At 39.3% G+C, this 17,759-nt stretch overlaps 1 protein-coding gene across 1 annotated transcript in view; it reads left to right on the top strand.

Annotated features, from left to right (window-relative positions):
- PDS5A (PDS5 cohesin associated factor A) overlaps positions 1 to 17,759 on the top strand; it is a 133,683-nt gene that overhangs the window by 104,469 nt on the left and 11,455 nt on the right. Inside the window, exons 25-27 of the mRNA XM_021710572.1 lie at positions 485 to 599; positions 15,918 to 16,050; positions 16,534 to 16,653. Of these exons, the coding sequence (XP_021566247.1) occupies positions 485 to 599; positions 15,918 to 16,050; positions 16,534 to 16,653 (368 nt within the window). The remainder of the gene's footprint in view (positions 1 to 484; positions 600 to 15,917; positions 16,051 to 16,533; positions 16,654 to 17,759) is intronic.

The following is a 17,759-nucleotide window of genomic DNA, read 5'->3' as shown; positions in this document are numbered from 1 at the left end:
TATAATCCTAGCTACTCAGAAGGCTGAGGTGAAAGGATCCCTTGGGCCCAGGAGTTGGAGACTGTGGTGAGCTATGATTGTGCCATTGCACTTCAGCCTTGGCAACAGAGCAAGACTCTCTCTTCCACAAAAAATTTTTAAAAAGTCCCTGTGAAATCCTGAGTCCTACTTCTACTGCATGAAACTGTTTTGATTATGTGCATTTCTCTCTTGGAATCAGCAATGTGGTTTGATTGGAGCACAGTGCTCAGGTGTCATAGTAAATATTTTTTTTCTACCTTTATCGGGCCTACTGTGCCATCAGTTTGTCCTTTTGTCTTTAATGTCTTTCAAAAGTGAAATATAAGTATTTCAGTGTCAAGATACCATTTTGCCTGTAATTTAGAAATAACTGAGGGGTAAAGTGGTTAGAACTCAGTACAGTAAGTGATTTTATAGAAGTTGTTATTTTTTGTTGTTGTTAATAATGATGTTTTCACTTTAGAGAAATTATTATCACTGTTGCCTGAATATGTAGTTCCATACATGATTCACCTGCTAGCCCATGATCCAGATTTCACAAGATCACAAGATGTTGATCAGCTTCGTGATATCAAAGAGTAAGTCATGTTGTTTTTCAAGAATTCTCAAAATTATTTTTACTTTAAAAAAAATGCTAAACTTTTCTTCCTCTTATTATTCCCATTAGAATAAAGACCTTTTAATGATTTTGTTCATTTACTGTAAATCACGAGATTCATCTTTCAAAATTGTTCCCTTCTATCAAGTTCTTTTTGGTTATTTTGTTAGTTTGCAGTTAGTTTGCTGTGTAAGTCTTTGAAATTGGTTCGTTTATTTTTGTTTTCATATTATTTGATTTTTCCTTTTAATATTGAGATGGACTTCAGTTGCTTCAGCTTGATAATTTAGAAATTCACATAATAGAAATTTCTGTCCTGAAAAGTAAACTTGCAGACTCAAAAGATAATATTCTGAAAATATAGCCCACACACAAAATAGTCTGTGGCAGGACTATAGTCTATATTACTATATTACTATTTTATATACTATAGTAATGTAAAAATAGATTTGTTACACTAGTCAAAGAGAGATCTCTAGTAGAAAGACAGCCAAATGAACAATTATAAAACTCTTATTTAAGATGTTATTTATGTAAAATAGAACTTTGTATATGAAGTAGGCAGAAAGAGTGAGAAGACACCAAGGATTATCTGTAGATAGCTTTTAAAAAACTCTAGACTGGGTTTGGTGACTCAGCCTGTAATCCCAGCACTCTGGGTGGCTAAGGAGAGGCGAGTGATTGCCTGAGTCTGTGAGTTCGAGACCAGCCCAGGCAACTTGGTGAGACCTCGTGTCTACAAGAAATCAAAAATTAACCATGTGTGGTACTGCACTCCTGCAGTTCCAGCTACTTGGAAGGCTGAGGCCAAAGAATTCCCTGAGCATAGCCGGTCTACACTGGGGTAGCCATAAGCGTGCCACTGCACTCCAGCCTGGGCAATGGAGTGAGACTCCAACTCCAAAAAAAAGCAATTTTTATGTTCTTTTCTTTTTGGTATGTTTTTGCTTTCCACTCTTAAATTGGGACCTTTAACTTGTATTATGAGTTTTCTATGAGGGACGTTAAGTCTTATTCCTAATCTTAATTAAGATTTCAACTTTTATTTCTGCCTCTTGTAGCTTTGGTCACTTAAACGGTGTCAAAATCTTAACAACTGAAAAAAAGATGAAGAAACCACATAATTAGATTTCATAAGACATAATTTTAAATCCCAACTATGTGGCTAAAAACTTTGCTTCTTTTGGCCTTCAGTTGCCTTATTTGTAAAATACAGAATTTGAAATACAGATAATTTCTTCCAATTCTGAATGTTTATTTTTAAAATTTTTAGTTTTAGTCTATTTATAAAGTACTGCAGGCATTTATAGAATGCTTTTTATTTAGGGATTTTCCAGGAAGTACTCACATAAAATGAAACATTGATATCTGTACTTTCCTAGACTAGAAGGTCTATGTTACAGTGCCTTTTAGCTGCATTTAAGTTGAAGGCATTTATGTGGAAGAAGTCTTATACTTAGGAGCTTTAGCTGTGGTCTGAGAAGAAGACTGAAGTAACTGAAATAATTGGAACTGCAAACAGTGACACATAGTTTCTGTTTCTAGCAGGCAACACCTTTTAGTTTTTAATTTTTATTGATACATAATAATTGTTTACATGTATGGGTGTATGTGATACATATGATACATATGATGAGTAATGTGGTACATATGATGTATAATGATCAAAGCAAGGTACCTAGGAGATCCATCACCTCATTTCCTGTGTGGAGAGCATTCCACGTCTTTTCTTCTAGATGTCTGAAGTCTGCAATACATCCCTGTTGACTAGAGCCCCCTGCTGCGCTGTGAAACACCAGAACAGAATCCTTCTGTGTTTTTGTGTGCATCAACCGGTCTTTCCTCACCCTCCCTTCTCTTCCACCCTCATAACCTCTGGTAACCACCACTTCATTCTCTACCTCTGGGAGATCCAGTTTCTGAGCTCACGTGTGTGAATGAGAACATGCGATATTTTTCTTTCTGTGCTTGGCTTATGGTACTGAACATAATGACATCCAGTTTTAAGTGTTGCTAGGATTAACAAGATTTCATTTATTTCTTCATGGCTGCAGACTATTCCATTGTTTATATATAGCACTTTTCCTTTTTCCATTCATCCACTGATGGTCACTTAGGTTGACTGTTGTGAGTCGTGCTGCAATAAACGTGAAAATGCAGCTATCTCTTTGATGTACTGCTTCTTTCTTTTGGTATATGTTACCTAGCAGTCAGAAGGCTGGATCATATGGTCCATCTATTTTTACTTTTTTGTGTGTGAAACCTTCATGCTGTTTTCATAGTGAGTTTATTGTGGCATTCCCCTCTCTTTAGAGCACTAAGTGGCTACCAAGATCAGAGCAGAATCAGTGCCTGCTCTTTGTTCTCAGTTAGTCTCATGTAGTTCGGCCCATTGTAATCCCAGTGTTCCCCCGTGGTTGGTATGATATCAGTCTAGAGTGGGCTTCCCTTCAAGCTTCCCAGACCAGGGGGGCGATGAAACATCAACCTCCAGTTCTCTCCTTTCACCCCAGAAGCCATGGGTCTAGGGAATTTCTGTGAGTGATAATAAGGTGGCTTAAGGGTGGTAGTGCTACAGTTTGAAATTAACTGTCTTACTCATCGTGGCTTCTCTCAATTCTTGGGCACAGGAGATTTCTCTGCTTCTCCCCACACATCTGGTTTAGGGTGGTATTCTTTTTTTTTTTTTTGCATTGGAGTTTCACCTTATTGCTCAGGCTGGAGTACAGTGGCACACTCATAGCCACTGCAGCCTTGACATGCTGGGCTCTGGCGATCCTTCTGACTCCATCTTGCAAGTAGCTGGAATTACAGGCACGCTCCACCATACCGACCTAATTTTTTTATTTATTGTAGAGATAAGGTTTCATCAACTTGCCTAGGTTGGTCTCGAACCTGTGGGCTCAGGCAGTCCTCTCACCTCGGCCTCCCAAAGTGCTGGGATTATAGATGTGAGCCACCATGCTCGGCCTAGGGTGATATTCTTATCTTTGGATAGTTTCTAGTTGTATTTTCATGGGGGAAGTGATGTCAAGGAACCTTCTATTCTGCTATCTTGCTTACATCAAACATTTTTTTAAGGCCAGGCATGGTGGCTCACACCCATAAACTCAGCACTTTCAGAGGCCGAGGTAGAAGGATTGCTTGAGCCCAGGATTTTAAGACCAACCTAAACAACATAGTAAGATGTCCTCTGTACAGAAAATCAAAAAATTAGTTGAGCATGGTGGCATATACCTGTAGTCCCAGCCACTTTAGAGGCTGAGGTGGAAGGATCTTCTGAACCTAGGAGGTCAAGGCTGTGGTGAACTGTGATTGTCGCCTAGGCGACAGAGTGAGGTCCTGACTCAAAAAACAAACACATTTTTAAAGTTACCATGTAATTTGAAGTACTAAATATTGTGTTTTTCTAGCCGGTGCAATGATGCATCTCTTTAGTCCCAGCCTCAGGAGGCTAAGGCAGGAAGATCTCTTGAAGCCAAGTTTTAGAGGCTGCAGTGGCCTATGATTGCACCACTGTACTCTAGCCTGGGTGACACAGCAAGACCTCATCTTAAAAAAAAAAAAAGGAGGGAGGGAGGACCATAAAAATTTATGATTCATAGAGATTTTCTGCTATGTTTCTTCTAAGACTTTTATACTTTTAGCTCTTTTTTTTTTGAGTCGGAGTCTCACTCTGTCGCCCAGACCAGAGTGCAGTGGCCACTCTCGGCCACCACAGCCTCGACCTGCTGGGCTCCGGCGATCCTTCTGCCTCAGCCTTCCGAGTACCCGGAATTACAGGCGTGCGCTACCATGCCTGGCTAATTTTTTGATTTTAGTGTAGACATGAGGTCTCGCCTGCCCAGGCGGGTCTCGAACCCGCAGGCTCAGGCAATCCACTCACCTCAGCCTCCCAAAGCCGCGGGATTACAGGCTTGAGCCACCAAGCCAGGCTTACTTTTAGCTCTTAAATGAAGATCTTTGATGCATTTTTGACTCAGTGTTTATGTATCATATAGAGAGGTATGGTTCAGATTTATTCTTTGTGTGGATACCTGGTTTTTCCAGCACCGTTTGTTGAAGAGATTACTTCCCCAAAGGTTGATTTGGGCACCCTTGTCAAATATCAGTTGACCATATTTGCAAGAGTTTGTTCTGGGCTGTGAATTCTGTTCATTATGTCTAAATGTTTTTTCTTATGCCATGTGACAATGTTTCGTTTTGTTTTGTTGGAATCTCTATTGCCCAGGCTGGAGTGCACACAGCTCCTCCAGCCTTGGCCTGCTGGGCTCTGGTGATCCTTTCCCCTTGGCCTTCCAAGTAACTAGAATCACAGGCATGCACCACCACACCTGGCTAATTTTTTAATTTTTAAATTTACTTTAGAGATGAGGTCTTGCCAGGTTACCCAGGTGTGAGCTACTGCACCTGGCTGACAATTTGTAGTATGCTTTAAAATTGGGAAGTGTGAGTCCTTTTACTTCTTTGTCTAGATTGTTTTGGCTTCTGAAATTTTGTATGAATTTTTAGGATACATTTTTTCATTTCTATAAAAAAATGCTGTTGAGATTTGGTGGGCATTGCATTGAATCTGTATGTTGCTTTGGGTGGTAATCTCATTAAACAAGGTATTTTTCCATTTATTTAGGTCTTAAAGTTATTTTTTAACAATATTTTGTAGTTTTTATTGTCCAGGTCTTCATCTTCCTTTACTAAATTTATTTCTAAATATTTTATTCTTTTTGATGCCATTTAACTGGAACTATTTCTTTTCCTTTCTTTTTTTTTCTTTTTTTTTTTTTTATGTTGGAGTCTCACTCTGTCTCCCAGACTGGAGTGCAGCGGCACGCTCACGACCACCCCAGCGTCAACCTGCTGGGCTCTGGCGATCCTTCCACCTCAGCCTTCCAAATAACTGGAACTACAGGTGTGTGCTACCATGCCCAGCTAATTTTTTTATTTATTGTAGAGACAAGGTCTCACCACGTTGCCCGGGCTGGTCTAAAACCCGTGGGCTCAGGCAGTTTTCTTGCCTGGGCCTCCCAAAGTGCTGGGATTACAGGTTTGAGCCACCATGCCTGGCCTGGAACTACTTCTTAATATCCTTTTGATTGTTCATTGCTAGTGTGCAGAAATACAAGTTTTTTATTTTTAAAGTATGAAACTTTGCTAAATTGATTTATTGGCTTTAATAGTTTCTTTGTGGATATTTTTTGTTTATGTTTTTCTTTGTTTAGAAATGGGGTCTTGCTATGTTGCCCAGGCTTGGTCTCACACTCCTGGAGTCAAGGGATCCTCCCACCTCAGCCTCCCTATTAGATAGGATTACAGGCACATGTCACTGTGGCCAAGATTTTGTAGATTCTTTAGGGTTCTCTGATATAAGATTATATGTCTACATATAGTGATAGTTTTACTTCTCCCTTTCCGAATTCAATAACTTTTATTTCTTTCCTTAGCCTAATTGCTCTGATTAGAAATTCCAGTAATATATTGAATTAAAGTGACAAAAGCCAGCATCCTTATCTTGGGGGAAAGACTTTCAGACTTTCACCCTTGAGTGTATTTTTAGCTGTGGGTTTTTTTATGTATGACCTTTTTCATGTTGAGGAAGTTCTTTTCTAATCCTAGTTTATTTCATGCTTTTATCATAAAAAGGTGTTAAATGCTTTATTTGCATCATTTATTGATCATGTGTGTTTTTCTTCCTGATTTTGTTAATGTGATGTTATATATTGATCACATTTCATATGTTGAAACATCCTTGATGTACAATCCTTTCACTATGCTTCTGAATTCAGTTTTCTAGTATTTTGTTGAGAATTTTTGCTTCAGTGTACTTAAGGAATAATGGTTGGTTTTGTGTTTCTAGGAATTCATTCCATCTAAGTCATTTGCTTATCCTATTTATTTTTTTGTAGCATTGATAGTAATGTCCCCGCTTTCGTTTATGATTTTAGTAATTGAGTCTTTCCTCTCTCTCTCTCTCTCTCTCTCTCTCTCTCTCTAAATCAATCTAGGTAAATGTCCATTTTAAAATTCTTTTCAAAGAATCAACTTTTTATTTTTTGAGTCGGAGTCTCACTATCACCCAGACTAGAGTACATGGCATACTCACAGACACGGCAGCCTCAAACTGCGGGGCTCAGGTGATCTTCCCACCATCAGCCTTCCATGTAGTTGGAAATACAGGCATGCGCCACCATGCCTGGCTTTTTTTTTTTTTAATTATAGAGACGAGGTTTCGCTTTGTTGCCCAGGCTAGTCTTGAGCCCATGAGCTCAGGCAGTCCTCCCAAAGTGCTAGAATTATAGGTATGAGCCACCATGCCTAGCCTGTTTTTCTCTTATCATTTTCTTTCTTCTGCTAGCTTTGGATTTAGTTTGCTCTTTTTTTCTGTGTCCTTAAGGTGTACACCTAGGTAATTCATTGAGATCTTGTTTTTAAATGTATGGCTTTCAGTAAATTTCCTGTCATTGCTGCTGTTACTTTATTCCATATGTTTTTCAGTGTTATTATTTGGAGAACGTGTGTTCTAGTTTCTTCTGTGATTTCTTTTTTTCACCCATTTTTTGTTTAAAGACTGTGTGGTTTAATTTCCTGGTATTGTTGAGTTTTTAGTTTCTTGTATGTTATTGGTTTCTAGTTCTGTTATATTGTGTTCAGAAAAAAATGCATTGTGTAATTTCAGTTGTTTATAATTTATTAATCCTGTTCTGTGGCTTAAAATATGGTTTGTCCTAGAGAATGTTGCATGCACACTTGAGAAAAATGTGTATTCAGTTATTGTTGATTGCAAGGTTTTGTCTCTGATCAGACTAATTGGTTTATAATATTATTCAAGTTCTCTATTTCCTTATTGATCTTGGGATATTTCTATACATTATTGAAAATGAGGTATTGAAGTCTCCAATTATTATTATGGAACTGTTCGTTTTTCTCTTGAATTCTGTTTGCTTTTGCTTCATACATTTGAGAGCCAGTTGCTTTATCTGCCCCATAGTTTTGTACGTGTTGATTATGGTCATGTCTTCGTTCTGCCTTGACTTCCTATCAGTAAAGTCCTTGTTGTCTCCTATAAGTCCACTGTGGTCTCTAAATCTGTTTTGTCTAGTAATAAAATAGCCACTTACCTCTCTTTTGGTTACTTTGCATGAAATATCTTTCCCATTCTTTACATTTAAAGTAATTACTTATAAGGAATGAGTTAGTTTTGCCAAGCAATTGTTTGTTTTCTGTGTGCTTATTCCTTTTTTTATTGTTAAATCCCTTCAATATTACCTCCCTTTTTTTTTGTATTTAGTTTTTGAGGACTTTTTAAATTCTTTTCTTCTCTGATTTTTATTTTCTTACTAGTTGCCGTGGGTACTACAGCTAACATCTCAAACTTATAACAACCTCTATTGAATAGTAACAGTTTAGTTTTTAAGAGTATATAGACACTTGCTGGCACAATGGCTCACACCAGTAATCCCAGTCGTCTTTGGGAGGCAAAGACGAGGAATTGCCTAGGTTCACTAGGGGTTTGAGACCAGCCTGGGCAACTTAGCGAGACCTCATCTCCACAATAAATCAAAAAACTAGCTGGGCATGGTGACACGTGCCAGTAGTTCTAGCTACTGGGAAGGCTGAGGCAGGATTGCCTGAGCCCAGCAGTTCAAGGCTGTGGTGACTATGAGCGTGCCACTGCACTCCAGCCTGGGCAACAGAGTGAGACTCCTACTCATAAAAACAAGAGTATATGGACACTTTCCTCTTATACATCTCTGTCCTTGTCCCTTTATATTATTATTGCCAGAAATCACATCTTTATACTCTGTGTTCCCATGTGCGTAGTTACACACTGAAGTTCAATAATACTAGCTATTCAATTTTCTCGTGATATTAACCTTTACCAGTGTTTTTTATTTCTTCTTATTACTTCAGGCTACTGTCTAGTGTCCTTTAATTTCAGTCTGATAGACTAGCATTTCTTGTAAGACATGTCTACTATTAATGAACTCCCTTTACTTTTTTTTTATTTGAGAATATCTTGGTTCTTGACGTATAGTTACATAGGATGTAGAATTGTTGGTTGGCTGGGTTTTCTTTGTTTGTTTGTTTGTTTGTTTTCTAGAACTTGAAGTATGTCATCTTACTGCCTCCATGCTTTCTGATGAGGAATCAGCTGTTTCTCTTATTGAGGATCTCTTGTTTATGAGTCACTTCCTTATTGCTTTCAATAGTCTCTCTTTATTGCTAGGTTTCAACAATTTGACTGGAATATATCTTAATATGAGTTTCTGATTTTATACAGCTTGGATATCATTGAGCTTCTTGGATGTATAGATTTGTGCTTTTCATCAAAATTGGGAAATTTTTAGCCATTATTGTTTCTTCCACATACTGTCTCTCTGGGTATTGCATGATGTGTATGTTGGTATGTCTAACGGTGTCTTACAGATTCATCAGGTCTATTCATTTTTCTTTTTTATTTCTGTCCAGATTGAATATTTTCAATTTCTTTATCTGCAGGTTTGCTGAATTTTTCTTCTGCCTGTTCAAATCTGCCATTGAACCCCTACAGTGAATTTTTCATTTCATCGACTATATTTTTCTTTCCCAGAATTTCTGTTTGGTTCCTTCTTAACATTTCTATTGACATTCTCTATTTGCTCATACATAAGTCTCCTTGTTTCTTTTAGCTCATTGAGCATATTTAAGACAGTTGGCTTAATGTCTTTGACTAGTAACTCCAAAGTCTGGGGTTCTTCATGGCTTCTGTCTAGTTTTTTTTTTTTTTTCCCCTCCTCTCTCCCCATGAATTAGTCATATTTGCCTAATTTTTTGTCTAGGATTTGTATTTTTTTCTCTGGGAATGGGACATTTTAAGTGCTATTATGAGGTAAGTCTAAAAGTATGCTTCTTCTATTCTTCCTGATTGCTTTTGGTACTCGTGGGTTGCAGTCTACCATTCTGACTTTTCTGATCTGATTTTGTAAAGTCTGTATTAACTGCTCAATTGTCTCTGTGGTCAGCCTGTGACCGAACATAGATTTCTTCTAATATTCATATCTGTGAAGCATCTCTTTATCCATGAAGCATCCCATTTCCTGTGTTTTATGAGGTCTCAGACTTCTGAACTGTTGATTATGATTGGTTTTTTTTTCCAGCTTAATAGTTGTTTTGTTGTGACTAATCCGTGAAGGTTTATTTTTTTTATATCAGTGATAATATATTTGAATGTGAAAAATCATACTTAAATATACCCTTCTGTGTTTTATAATGACATTTCTTCTTTATCATATTGACAAGTCCATTAAAAGTATTTAAAACTGATTCATAAGAAGACAAAAATAATTATTCATAATCATACCCCTTAAGAGCCCATCATTGCTATTAACAGTTTGGTCTGTATCTTTCCACATGTTTTCTTCTTTGGCTCTTTATCTCTTGCTAATCAATATTGATGGATTAGTCAGGTGTGGTGGGTGGCTCAAGCCTGTAATCCCAGCACTTTGGGTGGCGGAGGCAAGAGGACTGCCTGAGCTCAGGAGTGCGAGACCAGCTTGGCCAGCATGGCAAGACCTTGTCTCTATAGTAAATCAAAAATTTAGCCGGGCATGGTGGCTACTTCGAAGGCTGAGGTGGAAGGATCACCTGATCCCAGGAAGTCAAGTCTGCAGTGGCCATGAGCATGCTACTACACTTCAGGTTGGGCAACAGAGACTGCGACTCAAAAAAAAAAAAAAATTCATGGATTACTTTTGGTGTGCCAGGTACTTTACCAGATTCTTGGGCTATGGGGTTATATGATGCAGTCATCATGCAGATTCCCATATGATTTGAAATTTGATGATACAGAAAGAGAGGTAGAGAAGTAGTTAACTATAGTGTGTGAGATGCATGCTCTGCTGTTGTGGTTATACCTAAAACAGGTACAGAAACCACAGTTGGCGACAGAATTTAAAAAGAGGAGCAAGAAAGTAATCAGTAAAACAGGGATTCTAAGAGGTCATATTTCAGACATGTCATGGAAAGAAAAGAGAATCAAAAAAGAATGTGGAGGGAAAATATTGAGGATCAAAGGAAAAGCAGTATGGTATTGAGGAACCAAAAAATATGGTAAGGAAACTGGCTTGGTGGCTCAGCCTGTAATCCCAGCACTTTGGGAGACTGAGGTGGGTGGATTGCCTGAGCCCGCAGGTTCAAGACCTGCCTGGGCAACTTGGCGAGACCTCATCTCTACAATAAATTAAAAAAAAAAAAAAAAATTAGCTGGATATAGTAGCGCACAACTGTAGTTCCCCAGCTACTTGGAAGGCTGAGGCGGAAAGATCTCTGGAGCCCAGCAGGTAGAGGCTGCGGTGGCCGGGAGCATCCCACTGCACTCCAGTCTGGGTGACAGAGTGAGACTCCAACTCAAAAAATATATATATGTCAAGGGAAAAGAAATGGTCAGTAACCAGCCAACATTTATTGACTTTTTATTACTTGTCACGTATACTACAAATATTATCTTGTTTAACCCTCAACACTTCCTGGGATAATTACTGTTATCATTTTACAAATAAAGATAACTGCCGATTGAATTGAGTTACAGAACACTCTCTGGTAACCTTAGCAGGGGCAGCTGCAATGAAACAATGCAGGTGAAAGCCAAATTACCAAAGGGTACGGAATAGAAATCATGTGGACAAATCTTTTTTTGAAAAGTTGGCTGTGACTAGGGAAGGAACAAAGCAATATTAAGTCTCTAGCAAGGAGGCAGGGGATGGGGTATGATTATGTGTAAAGGAAACAATGATGGTAATAAAGCAAGGTGAGGTCTTCAGAAGGAAGAGTGGGTGGTACCCTAAGGAGAGACAAAGGGAAGGGTGTAAAGGAAACAGTGATGGTCATAAGTCAAGGTGAGGTCTTCAAAAGGAGAAATGGGTGGTATCCTAGGAAGAGACAAAGGGAAGGCTTGGGAATAAAAATAATTATCCAAGATTGGTATCTAGAAGTTGACTTATCTAATGACTGTTGTTTTCATATAACAATGGTGCTGGACCTTGGCTGGTGGGTTAGGGTGGTAGAATTAGATTTGAGTAGAATAAAGATCTAAAACAGCTGCTGTGAAGAACTATATTTTAAAAAATCTTAAATTATAATTACATCAAGCTTCTCAGCTGCATGATATTTCTCTAGCAGTATACATTTTCAATGAGGCTGCTAAGATGTGTAAGACTTAGATTGTTCTTGGGTTTTTCAAAGCACGTGTACCAGAAGGAAAATTGGTAAGGGAGTTGAGACTTTGTTTTCAGAGTTTTGGTTGTGTGTTTGTTTGTTTCTGTTGTTGTTGGGTTTTTGTTTTTGTTTTGAGTCAGGGTCTCACTCTGTTGCCCAGGCTGGAGTCTAGTGGCAAAATAATGACTCGCCACAGCCTCAACTTCCTGGGATTACACAATCCTTCTGCCTTAGCCTCCCTGGTGGCTGGGACTACAGGTGCTCATCACCACATCCTGCTAATTGTTTGATTTTGTTTGTTTGTTTTTGAGAAAGAAACAATATCTCCCTGTTTCCCAGGCTGATCTTGAACTCTTGGCCTCTAAAAGTGCTAGAATTATAGGCATGAGCCACTGTGCTTGGCCTGAGACTTTTTTCAAAATACTAATTACAAATTTGGCTCATGGAATTTACAAACTAGAAAGGAAATGAAGTGAAGGTGGAAGAATATAGAGCAATGAGGATAGGGTTAGAAAATCAGCAAGCCTAACGACCTTGTTGTACCCACAAGGTCAGAGAACACAGCTTTATAGTATAAATATTTGAAAGGAAACTGACAAAAAGGGGGGTATCCAAAGAATGGGATATTTGAATATATAGTTTCACAGGTAGACCACTTCTAAGAGTTGGCAAGGTCTAGGAATGTCTGTGGGGGAGAGATGCTTTTAAGCCAAGAAATGAAGCATTACAAGAAATGAAGCAGCCAAGGAGGTAGGAAATAAAGGGTTGGATAGGCTGTCCAGAAAAATGGCAGAACATAAAGATGAAGTTCAGAGAAATTGTAATCCAGAAACTAAATGAATGCAAAGAACACAGAGAGGCTGAGAAGTGACATTGGTAGAAAGAGGTTGGTAGAAGTGACGAAGTGGTACACGGCTTCTTAGGAATAATTTTTATGATTGTGGAAGAGTGACTGGACCAAATGAGTGGCTGTAACTTCAGGGGATGCAAGGCAAGTATGCTTGGCAGGGGATGGGGGAGGTACGGCTTCAGTTAAAGTGTGTTCCAGAAAGCTCAGTGAAAAGACTTGGGATGGAGAGGAATTAGTTCTGTTGGATAAGGCAAGAAGAAGCACCACATATCATAGAAATCCCTGTATATAGGCTTGTTGAGGCTCCTGCCTGTAATCCCAGCACTTTGGGGAACAAGGATGGAGGATGGCCTGAGCCCTGGAGCTCAGGACCACCCAGGGCAACATAGCAAGATCTCCTCTCTACAAAAATAAAATAATTATCTGGGCATGGTGGCTTGGGCCTGTAGTCCCAGCTACTTAGTGGGGTGAGGCAAAAGGATAGACTTAGCCCAGAATGTCAACGCTGCAATGAGCAGTGATAGTGCCACTACAAGATCTCTTATTGACAGATACCACTTAGTCTTAGCATTTTTGCATACAATTAAGATGAGCCAGACATGGTGGCTTCCACCTGTAATCCCAGCTACTTCACTTCAGCCTAGGAGTTTGAGCCTGCCGTGACCTGTGATGGTGCCTCTGTACTCCAGCCTGGGTTAGAGAGTGAGACTCTATCTGTAAATAAATACAATTTTTTTTTAATTAAAATGTTGAATTAGGATTCTCACCACAATATTATCATGATTCAGATACTTCAAGAAATAAAGTCTATGTTATGTTGGCACATGTTAAGTGTTAATAAGTATTATATATTTTATTATATATAAATATTATAATATGTAGGCACATATAATATTTATAATATATATTACTTTCAAAAATGTTACTACAAAGTTTTTTGTTAAAACTTTTCACAGAAATTAGTCTAGTGCTCTGCAATGAGAATGCTTCCTCACCTCTCCCCTGTAAATGAGAGTTATTCTTATCCTATAGTTCTTCGTAACGGGGTTGACCAAATCTTAAAGTTAACTAGAAACGCAGTAGAGTTCTGAACCTAAAGAATTAATGAAATGATTTCAGTATTTTAATAAACAGATCCTTCACCCTCTACAGTCCATAAGTCCAGTGTTGCCACCTGTGTCTAGCACATAGTTGCTCAAATACTGTTTATTATATTTATTTTGTGTATTTTTCTTTTTTTTTTGAGTTGGAGTCTCACTCTGTCACCCAGACTGGAGTGCAGTGGCCGCTCCCGGCCACCGCAGCCTTGACCTGCTGGGCTCCGACGATCCTTCCGCCTCAGCCTTCTAAGTAGCTGGAACTACAGGCGCGTGCTACCACGTCCAGCTCATTTTTGATTTATTGTAGAGATGAGGTCTCGCCAAGTTGCCCAGGCAGGTCTCAAACCCACGGGCTCAGGCGGTCCGCTCACCTCAGCCTCCCAAAGGCGCAGGATTACAGGCTGAGCCACCGAGCCCAGCTTGTGTATTTTTCTTTAAAGTATAAAAACCAGACCTGGTTTTAATTGTTGCCACCTTTTAATCTCTGTGACTCTAAACAGGTTACTTAACCCGTCTAAAAAAACTTAGAAAAGCTGCTTAATCTGTAAAATGGGGATGATTTTACATACTTGTTACAGATTTATGAGATAGTAAATGAGGATAAAGTGCTTAGCCTAATGCCTGATAGATGGTAAACACTCATTAAGTGTTAACTTTTTATATTCATATTGATTGCAATTTCTTATTTTCCTTTATTTGATCATCCAGGATTTTAACAACTATCTAGTATCTAACTAGAGCTAATGCTTTGCCAAAGTTAATAACTGTTACTGAAATTGCCAACTTTCATTGCGCTATTAAGCTAAAAGCCTAATGCCCCCATACATTAGTCTCTTAGAACATTTTCACTGGGTGCGGTGGCTCATGCCTATGATCCCAGCCCTTTGGGTGACTAAGGCAAGAGGATTGCCGGAGCCCAAGGTCCGAGAATAGCCTGGGCAACTTGGCAAGACCTCATAATCTGCAGTAAATCAAAAAATAAAAAATTAGTTATTGTCTGTAGTTCCTGCTACTTAGAAGGCTAAAGCAAGAGGATCACCTGAGCCCTGCAGGTTGAGGTTGTGATGGCTGTGAGCATGTCACTGTACTCCAGCCTGGGTGACAGTGAGACTCTGACTCAAAAAAAAAGTTCACATGGAATATAGGCAAATAGCATAGCATATCATCAATTTATCCCATCATATAGTAAAACAGTACTCCTGTAAATAACTGAGATTTATCCTGGGATCTTGTTAAAAACAGTCCCCACACCCACATTTGTCTGTTTAAGTTCCTCCAAATGATTCTAATGTTCAGCCTTATTTGGGATTTGCCTTTACTTTTAGAAATTCAGTTGTTCTCTTCAGATACTTGGTTCATTAAATACATAGTGGCAAATGGAAAACAGTAAAAATGGTTGGAGAAATAGCTGCTTAGCTGAGTAGCTGGGTACCATACACATCAGCCTCAGATACAATTGGTGCTTGTATCTCAGCAGAACTACATCCCAATTGTACACCTCTTGTAGAACTTACAGTGAGTTAAAATGTGAAGATTTCTACATGTTGATTTTGCTCATTATTTTACCAGGTGTTCAGACATGTTGAATCATCTCTGTTGAATACATGCAAGGATGAATCTGTATGAGCTTCAGGAAACTGTCCTGTTAAGCTACATTTCGTGTGTGTGTGTGTGTTTGTGTTTGTAGGAATCTCACTCTGTTTCCCAGGCTGGAGTGCAGTGGCATGCTCACAGCCACTGCAGCCCCAATCTGCTGAACTCAGGAGATCCTTCTGCCTCCGCTTCCCAAGCAGCTGGAACCACAGGCGCGTGCCACCACGCACTGCTAATTTTTTAATTTATTGTAGAGATGAGGTCTCACCGAGTTGCCCAGGATGGTATCAAATCCCTGAGCTCAGACAATCCTCTTGTCTCCCCCTTCCAAAGTGCTGGGTCTACAGGCATGAGCTACCGCGTCTGGCTACATTTCCATTTTTAAGATGTTCCTTTGTGATTTAACTTTCCATTTGAATAGACATTAACTGGAACTATATTTCTGCTAGTAATTAGAGTTGTCTTTATATTTTATTTTATTACATTCAAGCAGCAGAACTTCCCAGCAACAGATGCGTTCCTTCAAGCACCTACATCTAAACTCTGTGGTGTGTTTACCCTGTAGGTGCCTGTGGTTCATGCTTGAAGTTTTAATGACGAAGAATGAAAACAACAGTCATGCCTTTATGAAGAAAATGGCAGAGAACATCAAGCTCACCCGAGATGCCCAGTCTCCTGATGAGCCCAAAACTAATGAAGTGAGCCGAGGGTTGGGCCCGTGGCTGTTAATGTATGGAAAAGTCTTATCTCACTTGAGATAATACTTCGGTTCTAGCCATAACTTAAGAATTTATATGACAGAATGTTTATGGAAGTATATTTATAGTCAGCTTTTATTGCATTTCATTACATGTGAATTTTGTGCTTTTGATCATCCGTAATGCCCTGAAAAAGATTTTAAGACTTCTGTAGAGCAGAATGATAAGAATGAAATTGTTCTATGAAGATTCAGATAATAGAGATCCTTTTTTTTTTTAAATAGCTATCCTTTTGTGTGCTTTTTTGGTTTGGTTTGGTTGTTACTTTTAATGTGTACTTAGCGTTCTGTTAAACTAAGAGTGTGGGTTTATTTTCTTCACCAGGAGGCTACATCAGCACTACTGGACAAACCTATGAAATGTTGAAGGACTAAATAACCACAAATCCTTCTTTTAGCTCTAATGTATCTTTTTTCCCCCTAGAAACTTTATACAGTTTGTGATGTGGCTCTGTGTGTTATAAATAGTAAAAGCGCTATGTGCAATGCAGACTCTCCAAAGGAGCCAGTCCTCCCAATGAAGTTTTTTACACAACCGGAAAAGGTAATTTTCTTCTCCTTAAGTTTTCTACTACAATAAACAGATTTAAACTTCAGTTGCCATCAATTCAGAGGCAAGTATTGGATTATCTTGACTATAGAGTAAACAAATACCTCTTGCTTTATCAAGGAGTGGGAGATTGTCTTTCAAAGCTTGGGACAAAAATATTCTCTATTGAGCAGAAAACAAATCACGTTTATTGTTGTTTTTATGTTCCTTCCAGGAAAGAAGAGGGGTTTGAAGTTTTTTTATATTAGTTTATTCTTACTTTATTAAAACAATGTATGTTGTTTGTTTTTTCTTTCCCCGAGTTGGAGTCTCACTCTGTCGCCCAGGCTGGAGTGTAGTGGCATGCTCACGACCACCACAGCCTTTACTTGCTGGGCTTAGGCAATCCTTCTGCCTCAACCTTCCAAGTAGCTGGAACTACAGGCACGTGCCACCACGTCCACCTAATTTTTTGATTTATTATAGAGATGAGGTCTCTCCAGGTTTCCCAGGCTGGTCTCAAACCCATGGGCTTAGACAGTTCTCTCTCTTACTTTGGCCTCCCAAAGTGCTGGGATTATAGGCATGAACCACAGCGCCCGGCCAAAACATGTTTTTTGGGTTTTTATTGAGTAGGAGTCTCACTCCATCATTCAGGCTGCTGAACTGCAGTGGCATGCACACTCACGGCCACTCCAGCGTCAACCTGCTGGGCTCTGGTAATCCTTCTGCCTCAGCCTTATCAAGAAGCCGGAACTACAGGTGCACACTACCACGCCTGGTAAATTTTTTATTTTTTGTAGATACATGGTCTCACCAAGTTGTTCAGGCTGATCTCGAACCCATGGGCTCAGACAACCTACTCTTCGCAGCCTCCCTAAGTGCCGGGATTACAGGCTGAGCCACCAAGCCCGACCTCAATGTATTTTTTTAAAAAAAATTTAAGCTGGGCTTGGTGGCTCAGCCTGTAATCCCACGCCTTTGGGAGGCTGAAGTGAGTGGATTGCCTGAGCCCACGGGTTCGAGACCCACCTGGGCGGCAAGACCTCATCTCTGCAATAAATCAAAAAAATCAGCCAGGCGTGGTAGCGCATGCCTGTAATTCCAGCTACTTGGAAGGC

The sequence above is a fragment of the Carlito syrichta genome, unplaced genomic scaffold (assembly GCF_000164805.1).
Source record: "Carlito syrichta isolate Samal-C Ts95f unplaced genomic scaffold, Tarsius_syrichta-2.0.1 Scaffold290082, whole genome shotgun sequence".
In the NCBI taxonomy this organism is placed as follows: domain Eukaryota; kingdom Metazoa; phylum Chordata; class Mammalia; order Primates; family Tarsiidae; genus Carlito; species Carlito syrichta.
The sequence above is the reverse complement of the archived record's forward strand: the minus strand, read 5'-3'. Positions and strand labels throughout refer to the sequence as shown.